This window comes from Sardina pilchardus, chromosome 20, assembly GCF_963854185.1.
Source record: "Sardina pilchardus chromosome 20, fSarPil1.1, whole genome shotgun sequence".
NCBI classification, from domain to species: Eukaryota; Metazoa; Chordata; class Actinopteri; order Clupeiformes; family Clupeidae; genus Sardina; species Sardina pilchardus.
Genome location: NC_085013.1, coordinates 8,010,892 through 8,025,003, shown reverse-complemented (window position 1 = coordinate 8,025,003; position 14,112 = coordinate 8,010,892). Strand labels below are relative to the sequence as shown.

Below are 14,112 nucleotides of genomic sequence, written 5' to 3'. Positions count from 1 at the left end.
TTGGTGGAGTTCAGCTGTTACTAAAGGACTGCACTGGCTTTTACATAATTTCACATTTTGAATAAGTCTTACAGTATCCGAGGACACGAGAGAATTGTGCTTTACAATTCACAACCTCACAACATGCTTCTGAGTTTCAAGATTCATAATGATAGATCGTATAGAAAATTGTGTGCTTATTGGGTAAAGAGCATTTAGTAAAATCTGAAAGAGCATGAAAAAGGAGGACATGAAAGATGGAGGGGAGAGGAGAGGGAATGTAGAGGCACGGTGGATGGAGAGAATGGGTGGTTTTCTCAGCAGCAGTGGCGGCAGACGCTGCTGTAAGCACCGCTACCTTGGCTCAACTCCCACGAGTCTTCCTTCAAATCCCCCTCATCCACCGCTCCTGCTCCATGCCGTTGCCCTGGCAACCAACCCAATCTCCAAAGACATTCTTTAAGGGGAGCGAAATAGAAGAAGCCCTGGCACTCGTGTATTTATACAGTATATACGCTGTAGGTGACGGACCTCACACAGCACTGTGCATATAGAGTGGGGAGTTAACCGTTCCGGTCTAATGAGATACTGTCAATAAAAGCTGCCAGAGCTCACATCCATGGACTTCAACGATCAAAGGTCTCCTCAATATCAATATTCATATGCAGCCTTCCAGCGTTACATTTTCCAATTGATCATCCGGTGCATGGTTAGGGTCTTGGGTCAGCTTTCTCAAGGCCAAGAAAGCACTCTTTACAATGAAACATGTATAGGCTATCAAACATGGATGAAGCATGTGGACAAGAGGCCCATATTTGTTCCCTTAACCCTCATGTTGTCCTAAAATCTTACGACGTTCGTTGTCCTTGGGGTCAATTTGACCCCAGCTACAAAAAACTCTCAAAAATGATTAAAATAATTTTTTTTACCCAATTTTTTTTTGTGGTAGGTACTTAACAAGAGTGTAATAACCACTATCAAAAGCCCTACAAAACAATCCCACCCCCCCACACCCCTTTATGAACCCTGGAACCCTGACTGGCAATATGGCCAATCCAGTGTCAACAGCCCAAAGGCTGACTTTTTGGACTTTTTCAGACCTGCCAAAATAACTTATATGTAATATGTACTTGTATATGAAATAATGATAATAGCTACATGTTCTCATACTATTACAATAATAATATCCATAATTTGTCAAATATTCATTTTCATCATGTTTCATAAAAATGGGGTCAAATTGACCCCAATACCACCAACGTAACTATTTTTTTTACAGGACATTGGAAACATATTTTTGTGCAAATTTCATGTTTACTCTGTTGTACCCTTCAAATAAGGAAAAGTCATGAAACTTGAAGCAAAACAAAAAAAGTGAACCATATATTTTATGATGTTAAACACTGCTTGGGGTCAAATTGACCCCAAGGACAACATAAGGGTTAAGATTTCCTAATACATCTGCATTAGAAGGTGAATGGGCAGATATCGGTAGAAACAGACAGACCATGCACAGAGCAGTGATGGGCTATGGCTAAAAGAAAATGGATGCATCACTTGACCTATTCTGAGGCTGCCCTATACATACAATAGAAGAACAGTGAAGACACAACCATTATGCTTGTTGAAGTTCATGTTTTTTTATTGGAAAAAACAATTAAAAGACTAGCATGTACAACTTGGAATGAACATAACCTGAACTCAAAAAGATGAGAAGACACAGAGATAGAAACCTCTGCAGAGACTTGCAGATCTGAGATCTTGTGAGGAAAATAAAACAAAACAAAAAAATAAAAACAGAAAACAAAAAATGCAAGAACAAACAAACAAACAAAAAAAGATGCTCGTGGTACAACCGTGTCTCCCCTAGCCCAAAGAAACTTAAGGACGTTCCCCACTCAGATGTGCGAGGTTTCCCAAATCTGAAGACTAAAGTCCCCCTCCATACTCCCAACCCTTCACTCCTCTCCAGTACAGCTCAATGCACATGAAAAACAAAACTCCAAATATTTCCTAACATGCCAAACATGTCATTTTTGTTTTTAAAACTTCTATATAGATTTTTTTTTTGCCTTTTTTTGATAAATGCTCCATTTTCTTAAAAATATCTCTTAAGTTTCTTTTTTTTAGAATTATTTAAGCAAACTGCACAGGTCCCATTCATACATTACAACATCCCCTCCCCACCCCCCACGCTCACTGCAATTTCATCAAGTCTTGGTGCGTTCACACACTATCGGACAAAATAAAAAATATGGAGTTTCTTGCTTGGGAGTTGCATGAACGCCAATCAAAGTCGGACAAAACTCAACTCAAAATGCTTTGTATGCTAGTTGTTTGGGATTCTTTATGCTACACAAGTTCTGAGTATGGAGGATATGATCCTTCATGATTCGTAATCTGAGGAAGGTTTCAATTCTGCAACAGTCAACAACAGGAAAAAAGGAGAACAGTCCGCCTGTGATGACCATGAGCTCATGTGTAGATCTTATTGCCTTCATTAAAAAATAAAGAAAATTATTTAAAAGTCTGAAAAAAAAATGTTTTTTGGAACCTTTGTCATCAATGTTCTGTTTCACTCTCCAATCAAAAAGCACAAGAATATGACGCAGTTAATGGGTTTGACTTTGGAGCTTGTCTACTTCCCATTGTCCGACCAGCACGTGAACACACCGCCTCAGCCCAAACCCAAGACTTCTCAGTCTACCAGACCACACCCCCACCCAGAACCACACCCCACCTCCACAAACAACCAATCAAAACACCAGCAGGAAATGGACGATGCCAACGGACTGTCCAGACTACGGCTCCAGTCTCAAGCTGCATGCACCAACAACAGAAAGAACGAGGGAAAAGAAAGAAAGAAAGAAAGAAAGAAAGAAAGGAAGAAAGAAAGAAAGAAAAATGAGATTGTAGAGGAGAAAGAGGACAGAACGGCCAACCCAAACACTGCCATGAGTAGCATATGGAACCAGTTCAGCAGTGGGAGCTGTGCGCTCGCGTCGGGCTCCTGTAGCTTGTGGGTTATTGGTATAGATTAAGAGTATTCTGTAGTCTTTACGGATGATCTAAGCTTGATCGTCTGGAACAGGACCACTAGTCAGTACATGCAGATCGTTTTTGTTGTTTGATTTTTTTTTTTCGTCTTTTCAACATTAATTTTTTGTCTTTTTTATGTCTTTTTTGCTTTTTAAAGGACATTTTTTAAATTTTTAACATTCAGTTATATTTTCTATACAGAAACAGTATGAATAGATGAATATTTTTGCAAGAGGTAAGTAAAACATTTGACTGATTTTTTTTTCTCTTTTTTTTCTAAGGAGGTCGGGAGAGGACAGGGGCACTTCACTTTGCCGTCATCATTTGTACAAATTCTGTGGAGAAACAAGACAGAAAAAAAAAAAACATTAGACCAAAGATTTCCAATTATTCATCACATCACAATACTCCAAGACTAAGCCAAACCCAGAGATGGCCCGTTACGATCAATAGTATCAACTACTCTGCTAACAAAAGCAAGACTAGATCTGGACTAAATGTGTTCGAGAAACGAACATCTATGGCCAACTGGGAAAACAGTGCTATTCCAGAAACAGATACGGTCCTATCAAACTGAAAGACAGCAAGTGTACATGTCCAAGATGATGGATGATTCCAGTACCAAAGTAATAGCCAAATGGATCAATGGCTTCTGCCAATATTGGGTCACATTTCTGGACCTTTCCAGCGATAGCCTACTCACTCTACTCACAGACGGTCAAAATGAAATGCACACACACATGTGCCTGTGACTTAATCATAAGGAAAGTAATGCCCACACTGAGGTGCTTTCAGATGTTATCAAGAACCCCAAGTACAGAATGCTTGTCCTTCATATAAAGCCTGAGACAGCAGCGACTAACAGCCTAGACCGAGACATCCTTTACAAAAGCATTACAAAAGACAAGGTCGGGGAATCCTCACCTTCGTAGTTGACTTGTCCGTCTCCGTCGATGTCGGCTTCTCTGATCATCTCGTCCACCTCCTCGTCCGTCAGCTTCTCGCCCAGGTTGGTCATGACATGACGCAGCTCTGCTGCACTGATGTAGCCGTTCCCGTCCTGAGACAGAATAGCATGTGTATGAGATAGAAGCTGCAGAATGTGTGTGTGTGTAGGTGTGTGTCTGTGTGTGTGTGTGTGCTAATCAAATGATGCTTCACCACATTTTGAATGTCTTGGATAGATCTACTCCGCCAAAGACGCTGAACGCTCTAACAAAATGTTGGCCCAACCACTGAAGGTCAAGAGTGATGAGGGACTGCACATTCCCCTTCATAGACTGCTCCCATTTACTTGACCGGAGCAATTTTAACACACAGCCTGACTCATAATCTTATCTGCACTAATGTGCCAAATCTCAGATAGGCCTATAATCACATTCTAACATGGCGAACACCATGCAAGTAGCTGTAGGAAGGCCATTATCTTGGCTATCTAAGTGATGAAAAAACCCTTATCTGGTCTTGTCAATGTCCATGACCTCCCACCCCACCCCACCCCACCACCAGACATCCACCCACACCAAAGTCTCACCTTGTCAAACACTCTGAAGGCCTCACGGATCTCCTCCTCGCTGTCTGTGTCCTTCATTTTCCTGGCCATCATGGTGAGGAACTCTGGGAAGTCAATGGTGCCGTTTCCTAGAGAGAGAGAGAGAGAGAGAGAGAGAGAGAACACATTCACATCACATACGCCGTGCCCATGGGGATGGAACAGAGAATGCACTGTGCTCTTCTGTCCTATGGTTCCATACAGGATGTTGAAAGTGCATTATGCGGCCAAAGGCCCTAAGGTGGATTGCACATGAAGGCCATGGACACAACATCAGAAAAGGAGAGGGGGTGAGGGGGATGGGGATATTTTAGCAACACAACAGCAGCATGGATCTATATTGCTGTTACACAAAATGGAGGATGGGTTGAATGGTCTTGCTTGTAAGGGGTGAAGAACAAAATAGCAAGGTATTACAATATTGCAAAATATATTAGAGAATCACTCAATACTACCAACTGAACAGGATCCCCAAATTACTATCCACAATTAGTGACATTTGTCTTGCTAAATAAAACATGGTAACGTATAATTGTTGTTCAACCAAATGATAAGATATTAGCATTTCCTCATATCTAACCCAGTCTCCGACAGCTCTGATGGTGGACCCCTGCTCCACCTCTCCAACTGCTAGGGTGGTGGACTGCTAGCTTCACCAACTACAGAATGATGCATCCTTAGTTGTTGAAGCCCACCAATAAGATATAACAACGACTAAAAACTCTTAGTGAAGTGCACCATAGAGCAGCAGAAAGGCTGGGTGCCCGTGTGCAGATGTGCGCGTAATATAGACTGTTGTTCTTATTAGCATAGGAGCGCATGAGAATGGGGAGATTAGCTACACCCAGCTGGCTCCTGGGGTCGGCGCTCCCCTGTGTGCACTCAACACTCACCGCCCCATGGGACACGCGCTGGGACTGCTCACTACTCCCAGAGTGCAGTGTGTGTGTGTGTGTGTGTGTGTGTGTGTATGTGTGTGTGTGTGCAACCTATAAATTACTGTGTTTGGACAGTTATGCAATGGTCCATTTGACAGGGATGTGTATAAGTGAGAGTGTGTGTGTGTTTGTGTGTGTGTGTGTGTATTCGTTTGTGTAAGGGTGTGTGATTGTGAGTGTGTCACATTATTCCCCAAGGCCATTAAGGTGATTGGCCAACTATGTGTCCCTTGTGTGTGTGTGTGTGTGCGTGCATGCGTGTGCATGTGTGTGTGTGTGTGTGTCCAACTGCTGCTCTTTGCTGTGTGAACAGTGTTAATAATGTGTGGGTACTTGGGTATGGAGCGAGGCGCAGAGGCATGTTTGATTATTCCCCCCCCGGGGGCATGTGGAGCGAGTGTGTGTGCGGCAGGGCTGCACCGGGAGGAAGGTGGATTACGTAAGGGATTCATAGGCCCATTATTACCTGCAGTTATTCAACCGGCTTTGCTGCAGTCTGACCCACATAGAGCTGGAGAGATGAGCAACGGGTGATGAAGGCACACCTCAATCACTCACTCACTCACACACACTCTCACACACTCTCACACACACACACACACTCTCTCACACACACACACACACACACAGAGGATCTTCTCCTGTGGCCATGATGCTCCATTATCCTTACTCAGTTGTACACTGACAAGATTTGGGAAAGATGCTTGAAAGATTGTAGTCTTTTGAGTAAAGCTTGAATGAGGGGCATTAGTTAAAAGACTACAATCTTTCAAGAATCTTTCCCAAATCGTGTCAGTGTAAGGTAGGCTTAATTTGACTGCTTAAAGACATTGCAATCACCATCTGCAGTCAATGCCACAACCCTGCAGGGGAGAATTACCTCCACCATTTCCTCCAGTAGCCTACTTCTTCCAACAAACATCCCCTTCAGCAATGTCAGCGTTACGTCTCTAAACTCCCCTCACGTGCTGGTCACTGGGGAAGGGTCATTGAGTTGGGGGTAGTCTCGCCCTGAGGCTCGCTACTGCCTCGACCTCGTCCCACTCACCGTCTGCGTCCACCTCGTTGATCATGTCCTGCAGCTCGGCCTCGGTGGGGTTCTGGCCCAGCGAGCGCATCACCGTGCCCAACTCTTTGGTCGTGATGGTGCCGTCGCCGTCCTTGTCGAACAAGGAGAAAGCCTCCTTAAACTCTGTGCGCAGAGGGAGAGAGAGAGAGAGGTTTTAGTAAATTGAGAGAGACAGAGAGAGAGAGAGAGATAGATAGATAGAGAGAGAGAGATAGGGGGATAGAGGGCAGTGCAAAAAGATAGGGAGAGCCAGCAAGATAAAGCGAGGACCCACATCAGTAAGAAAAAAAAAGCATGAAGGGGGATCAACAATTCATTCACACTTCAAAGAAAAAGCATGGAAAAATACTGCAAGATAAACTGCTGGAATCTAATCTTAAGAAAACTGGTACAGAATCTTGCTGCAGGTAACAGGAATGCAAGTCCCTCTCAAAACAACACACACCCCCTCCGCCAAAAAACTCCGACTCCAAAGTTCTGCGGATGCTTGCGGCTCCGTACTTAGTGTGCGGAGCACTGCAGGATGTGGAGCAGTAAGATTATTGATAAATATTTCAGCGCGCTCAGATCGCTGGCTGCATGTCCCAATTTCTTGCATCCCGGGCAGGAAACATCAACAGCAGTCTAAATGGATCCCCACACAGGCCCTCTAATGGACTGCCTTAATCACTAGTATTAATCTCAGACAGTGCTCATTAGCCACTGATAAAGGGGCGTGTTAAGCACTGATAGATGGGCTTAATCAGTGATGAGCCACACACACACACACACATACACACACACAGGCAGCTCAGTCAAGTGAATTATTCACTCGCAGACAAAGACAGAAAAAAAAAAAGTGCAGACAGCCTTTTCTACACATGTACTCACCAGCAATCTGCTCTTCTGTTAGCTGGTCGGCCTGTGAGGAGAAGGAGGGGGAGAGAGAGAGGGAGAGAGGGGGGGAGAGAGAGAGGTGGAGAGAAAGAAGGGGAGAGAAAAATATTAATCAGGCTTTGCTTCAAAGGGCTCAACAAACTTTTGCATATACTGTAGGAGAGGAATTCATAGGAATTCAAGGATTTTCAACATCTCCCATACACACACACACAGACGATTTTTGGAGGATGACATGGCGCAACTGAAAATAAAACCGCTGTGGTTTTCCTTGTGTTTCAACCACACTATTTCCCTGCACCGATGCCTCCCTCTGATGACTGACCTTTTCATGAAGCACACCCAGCCTCTGCAGACACGACCGATGCAAACTGCTTTACAAAAGACCCACTACCTCTTTAATCACTGTGCACATTCCCCTCTCCCTGCAAATTAGAGGCCATCTCTTATCAGTCAGGAGGAATGCCTATTGCATCAGCGAGGCTGAGCAGGACATCACGCACACACATAGTTTCCAGGTTTCCCTGAAAAAAGGACATTTTCCTAACTACAGTAGCTATCCAATACTGCTGTGTCACTTTACATGGTGCTTCACTCTGTCCAAGTTAATCTTTTGTGATGCTCATTTAAAAAAACAGTCATCAGTTGTACTAAAGGGTGTCATGCAAACGGCATTGAATGTCCCCACTCTAACGGGAGGTTTCACTCAACCGACCAGAAACTACCATCTACAACAGATCTGACGATAATGTTGTGGGTCCTAACATTCCCTGTAATCATTCATGTAAGCCTCTCTGTACTCAAAAGTTATACTTTCTCCTTTCTATAGCAGCCAACAGGTCTGGACCTGGATGTTGTCGAACTGAATCGCAGTCAGGTCGGCCACCAGCCTCTTAGCCTTGGGCTCGTTCTGGTATCCCCTTGCGGGCTTGGCTTCTGGCGGCTTGACCGCTCCACGTCCAGCTCCCCCCCCAACCCCACAACCTCCTCCTCCACCACCAGCAGCACCCCTACCGCCGACAGCACCACCACCACCGCCACCGCCGCCCGCTACACCCCCACCCCCGACTCCGCCGGCGACGCCTCCTCCAGTCCCCACTCCCTTCCTGCCCGCCAGGCCGTCCAGCGCCGTGCGCACCATGACCAGCCCCTCGGCCAGGCCCTCGGCGCGCTTGGCCGTCTGGCGGCCCTCGCGCCGCGCCTCCGCCAGCTCGGCGCGGCTGGACTGCAGGCCGCGCTTGAGGTCCTGCAGCTCCTTGACCACGGCGTCCACGCGCCCGTTGCTGGACTCCACCAGCATCTGCAGGAAGGACTTGTAGTTGCGCTCCTGCAGCTCCACCAGCTCCTTGTAGAAGTACTGCTGCTGGTCCAGCAGCTCGTACACCATGGACAGCGTGACCAGCGAGTCCTCCTCCACGGCGTACATAGCCGCCTTCTTGGGGTGCATCTTTCTCATTTTTTTGGGGAGCGAGGGTAGGGGGGGCAGGGGCAGGGTTTTGCGCGGAGATCTTAAAACGACCACAGCTGGAGATCTTTAGTCCTCGGTGCGCTCAAACGCTTGCCCTACTTTCCCCTCTTTTGTTCCTCTCCTCGCCCTCCTTCTCTCGCTTCTCTCCAGAGTGACCGGTCTGAACCCAGCCTTCGAGAGGCAGCAGGTGGCCGAGGACAGAGAAAGAATGAACGAGTGAGAAAGAAAGAGAGAGAGGAAGAGAGAGAGAGAGAGAGCGGAGTGAGAGCCCAGCGGCTTGCCAGTATTTTGACACCCATCTATGCCCAGGTCTGGATTGCTGCTGCTACCTCCTGCTGATGCATTGAGGGCTGTATTGTATTAGGTGTCTGGCTGTCAGCGGGGGGGTGGGGGAATCGGCAAAGGCCCAACGGATGTCTGTCGGATCAGGTTGGGGCCTTGGTTGTCCCCCGCCGTCCGCAATCTAGGCTGTCAGCGGCTCGGCATCGGTTTCACCATCACGGGAAGATCCGTTTCCGTGACTCGAGCTCAGATTTGTCCGATTCTGACCCCTCCTTGCCACCGTGAAAGCAGGAGGGGACGACACGCTGGTGCTCCGCCAGGGGCGGGCACATATTAGGTCAGGCTGGCCACCGGGTGGACGGTGCCAGTGGATAGAGTTCTGACAGCTGACAGCTCCAAATCAAAACGTGTGCCTCAGCTGCCTGCCCCCTGGATGTCTTCACCCCTCTTCTCTGGGCCTACCTGTCTGTCCACTAGCCTCCTGGTCTCCCTGCCACTAGTGTTACCCATTCTGCTGGTCATCTCCTTTACATATGGCCTGCTGGCAGTATCTGACCACTCCACTTAATGTGGGCTGGCATCGTGGGTTTCATTTGGCTAAAGAGGGAAAGCCTCTGTTGATTAGGCTAGCTCAACTCTGCTGTCCAGAATCATTCTCCAACTCCTGTCAGACCTCTCTCGAGTCTAGGATGAGGAGGACAAGACACAGCAAGATCCTTATAAGCCGTGCTCAAGTATCTATTCTGACTCAAAATGTTCCATACGGAGTATGGCGGATTTCCTTTGAAGATGCAGAAGAAGGGAACTACTGTGCTCCCTGTCCATTTCTCTCTCCTCTCTCCAGAGTGGGGCCATGTCTTCCTCTGCACCACAGCTCCAGTGTTGGACTCTTGCCAGGTCAGGCACTCTCCAGCGCGCACACTCACTCACTCACTCACACACACACACACACACACACACACCCCATCTCACACACATACACACACATACACACACACCACCCACTGCTGCCAGGAATCTGGCCTGGATACAAAAGTGCTGCGCAACATCGCCTGGAATCTGGCCTCAATTTTGGAGATGCTCTGTGGGCATGAGCTAGCAGCACTGGGATGGAATCGCGCACACACACACACACACACACACACACACACACACAGCTGAACTGCAGGCCCAGTGAGCTGGTGGCTCGTGGGCTGATAATCAGCGTGGTATTGCCACTTTCACACCACGTTTGCAGGGCAGCCCCTGAGGGGAGTTTGCCACAGCGCTGCCAATGTGACGGAGGAGGAGGGGGGGGACCCACTGAACCGTAATGACCTTCCCACACACTAACACCCTTGCCTCCCTGCTATTATGTGTGGATCATGCATTCCCAAGCCAAATCCACTAAAGACAGATGTGAAGATATAACCCCCGACTCCATTACATGACACAATTTAGCACACAAGCCCAGTGGGCATAAATAGGCTACACCTTGCACTTGTAGATGACCTAAGACACACACAAATGACACAAATCTAACATCCATACCGCATCCATATTTTTTTGAGAGGAAAATAATAATGTTAAAGTGACCACTTAATTCGACTTCACAAGGTTTCCCATTGCAAGGAATAGGCTGCCATTCAGATCAACACTAGGACTGCAACAATTAACTGAATAGTTGTGCACTATTAGATTCAATTGCCAACTATTCTTGGTCTTTGAGAAACACTCATTTTACCACCGATAAATCAATTAGGCCTACTCGATTAATCCAGGAAAATAATTGATGGATTAATTGACTATGAAAATAATCCTTAGTTGCAACCCTAATCAATCAACACTTGCATACAAATGCACAAGACATGTACTATGTCTGTCTGTCGCTGTGCATGCATGATGCAACGTGCATTGTGGTAATTGACCATACAACGCACATTGCTACATCAGAAGAAGATAAAACACGTTTGGTGTTTTCTTATGGACCCGCGGATCAACACTTGGAGGATGCGCAGCGACCAAGCTTCTATCCCTGCTGCATGGAAATGCACATCAGTTCACTTCATGGCGACGCACGCACTCCCATGGCTTGACTCCAGGAGTAGTTGGGTCAGGGACCCCGAGGCTATCGCGGGGACCAGTGTGGAAAAAAAAACCTTCGTCTCACACAGGCGCATAAACTCAAATGGGCTAAGCAGAATCCACGACCTGACTGGACGCGCAACACGCCCTCCGACAGTCTATGGAGCGAGGACGCAGTTCTTCCAAAACAACCGACGGCGCACGGCAGATCTGCCCGCGGCGCATGACCAAGCAGGGAGCAAACCACAGGAGTGCATTGAAAACGTGTTTGTGCCACGGAAACAACGGAGGTTTTGAAACATCATAACAACTTGGATTCAATTTGTGCTTTTGGTGCGTCATTTGGTTAGTTACACAACGCAATTAGCTCAGCATCCATGAAGATGGCGCGAGTCTTTCTAAAATATCAGCAGTAGGCTATTAGATGGGTGTTGCTTGGTAAAAGACGTCAGAGAGAATGGCCAGCGATTCATCAATGGTCATTTGCAAATATATTAAATTGATCAGACATTAAGTTATCGGACATAAACAGAATTGGAAAATGTGTAGTGAAACATCTGATACGTCGTTTCTCAGACTGTCAACAAGCAGTCAATGCGAATGATGTCGTAACTTATCCATCGAATAAATTTAGCGGGCAGCTCAACGGATAGCCAGCAACACAAGTATTCACGTCGTAATGACGACTGTTTGCAGTTTCTCGTGTTCTATCCTGTCCATACCGTTGCAAATTAAAGAGTAGCAGAAGATAACATTGGTTGACAATATTAATGATTACCAATTTGCACAGATTCACATTATCCAGCGTCATTTCATGTTGTCCAGCTAACGTTACAGTACGTTGTCCAGATGTGGTAACTTAACAAGACCGCTCATATCGCGTTGAAGACGTTGTGTTAAGCCCAGATCTATCTTTATCTGCAATTTCCAGCCAACTAGTTAGCTAAAACACATGCAAACACCAAACCTGAGGAACTTGAATGGCCTTAGCACATAAACAGACGAGGACTAACGTAATGTTACCTAGCTGAATAGCTAGCAGTAGCCAAGTTGACTTGCAGCTTGCCTTGTCATTTAAGTTAGGTCCAAGGGAACCTCAAATGTGACGTTAACCGCCTGTCTTGTTCTCACTGGACAATTTACCCCACTGAATCTTTAGTGAAATAAGGTACCTGTACATATTCGTACCGCTCTTGTTATTATTACACTAGTTTCATTCATTCAAAGATGCAAAACTCGCCGCTTCCTGAATATCTCAAACATATAACTTTGCTAAGATAGCTAGCGATAGCTTGCTAGTCGTGCTCTAACTAGTCTCGTTTGGAACATGGGTGCCAAGTGTTAGGCTACCGCATAGGAGAAGTCTCTTTTTTAGCAAAGATTCAATGTAACCCGAACAAATCCAGTATCAAAAGAAATGCACTCGTTTGCAGTGACACCACCCACCCAACACAACATGCGCAACCTTTAAGATGTAAACACATTATGCCCAATGGGAAAACGCTAAATAAAATAGCCAACGTTAAGTTAGCCAAGGCTCCGAATCTTTCTAGGAAGCACTGCTATAGCCTAATGCGCGAGATCCAACTTGTAACACGAAGCCTTCAAATATGCAGTCTTCGTAATCTATTCCTTTAGAACAAAAAATGTTGAATTGACTGAGTATAAATAAGTGTTACATAAACAGGGTACATACCATTTCTGACGGTATTTATGGGTCGGTCTTCACAAGCTACTCTACAAGGGCGATGGGCTCTCGTCTAAATCTCTATCACACAACTGAGGATGTGTGTCACAAGCGCTCTGTGGGCTATATAAGTGCGTGTATTCCTCCGCCGCGCAGTCCCGGTTCACTCACTTCCGTATATCCCCACTGCAGAACGCAGTTCATAACCCTCCCCCTTCTCATTTCAACTAGGCTAATGCAGTGTCCCAGCACTGCGCGAAAAAAAAAAAAAAAAAAAAAAAAAACATCAGAAGGTATATTTGATCAATTGGTGAAAAACACCTTATCAAAAACCACCTTCAAGAACATTCAAATTCACAGTATGATTCCAGAAAACAGAAAAACACTCTTTATGGAATTATAGGCCCCACTTACAGTCTAACCTAATAAAGTTTTTATTATGGACATTTGACCTCCTGGAGATGGCTTTAGGCCTACTATGTTGGTTTCAATTTGACAATCTCATTTTTATTTTTAGTAATATGCTATTCATTTGAAGGTAGGTTTATATGACTATGGTCACAAACGTCAATATCAGATCAAAAATACATTGTTGTTTTAAATGACATATTTGAAATAATGATGTTGCACTAACTTTGTTAGGCCTACATAATTATGACCAGTTGGATACTGGAACAGTTAATTAAGTGATTATGACTGGGCATTTCCCTCAAAGCGGCCTGTTGTGCCAGAGCTGGAGCAGTGCAGCAGCATATCAGAAAGCTATTGCAATTCATGGATGAAGTCAACATTTTGTGATATTTAACATTTCAAAATTTCTCTCTCTCTCTCTCTCACACACACACACACACACACACACCACAAACATGCATGCACGCACACACGAACACGCGCATGCACACACACACACACACAAACACACACACACACACACACACACACACACACACACACACACACACACACACACACACACACACACACACGCATGCACACACGCACGCATGCACACACACACACACACACACACACACACACACACACACACACACACACACACACACACACCATTATATATATATTTATTATTTTACCGCAATGCTGTCAACGTCTTTGAATAGACTGTTAAATGCCTCACTGAAAAGCATGGGCCTGAAG

The 14,112-nt window shown here is 45.7% G+C and overlaps 1 protein-coding gene across 1 annotated transcript; it reads right to left on the bottom strand.

Moving 5' to 3' along the window:
* Positions 1-1,600: 1,600 nt before the first annotated feature.
* calm1a (calmodulin 1a) lies at positions 1,601-13,098 on the bottom strand. Its single transcript, XM_062522093.1, has 6 exons — positions 12,964-13,098; positions 7,448-7,478; positions 6,557-6,700; positions 4,553-4,659; positions 3,943-4,078; positions 1,601-3,353 (listed from the first exon to the last, which is right to left on the bottom strand). Exons 1-6 carry the CDS (start codon positions 12,964-12,966, stop codon positions 3,325-3,327), a joined length of 450 nt encoding a protein of 149 aa, XP_062378077.1. The 5' UTR covers positions 12,967-13,098; the 3' UTR covers positions 1,601-3,324.
* Positions 13,099-14,112: the final 1,014 nt, after the last annotated feature.

Excerpts from the sequence above, each read along its gene's own strand:
- calm1a (XM_062522093.1), bottom strand. Across the intron at positions 4,660-6,556 it reads CAACGAGGTGGACGCAGACG|GAAACGGCACCATTGACTTC; the intron begins GTGAGTGGGACG and ends CTCTCTCTCTAG. Across the intron at positions 4,079-4,552 it reads CCTTCAGAGTGTTTGACAAG|GACGGGAACGGCTACATCAG; the intron begins GTGAGACTTTGG and ends ATTCTGTCTCAG.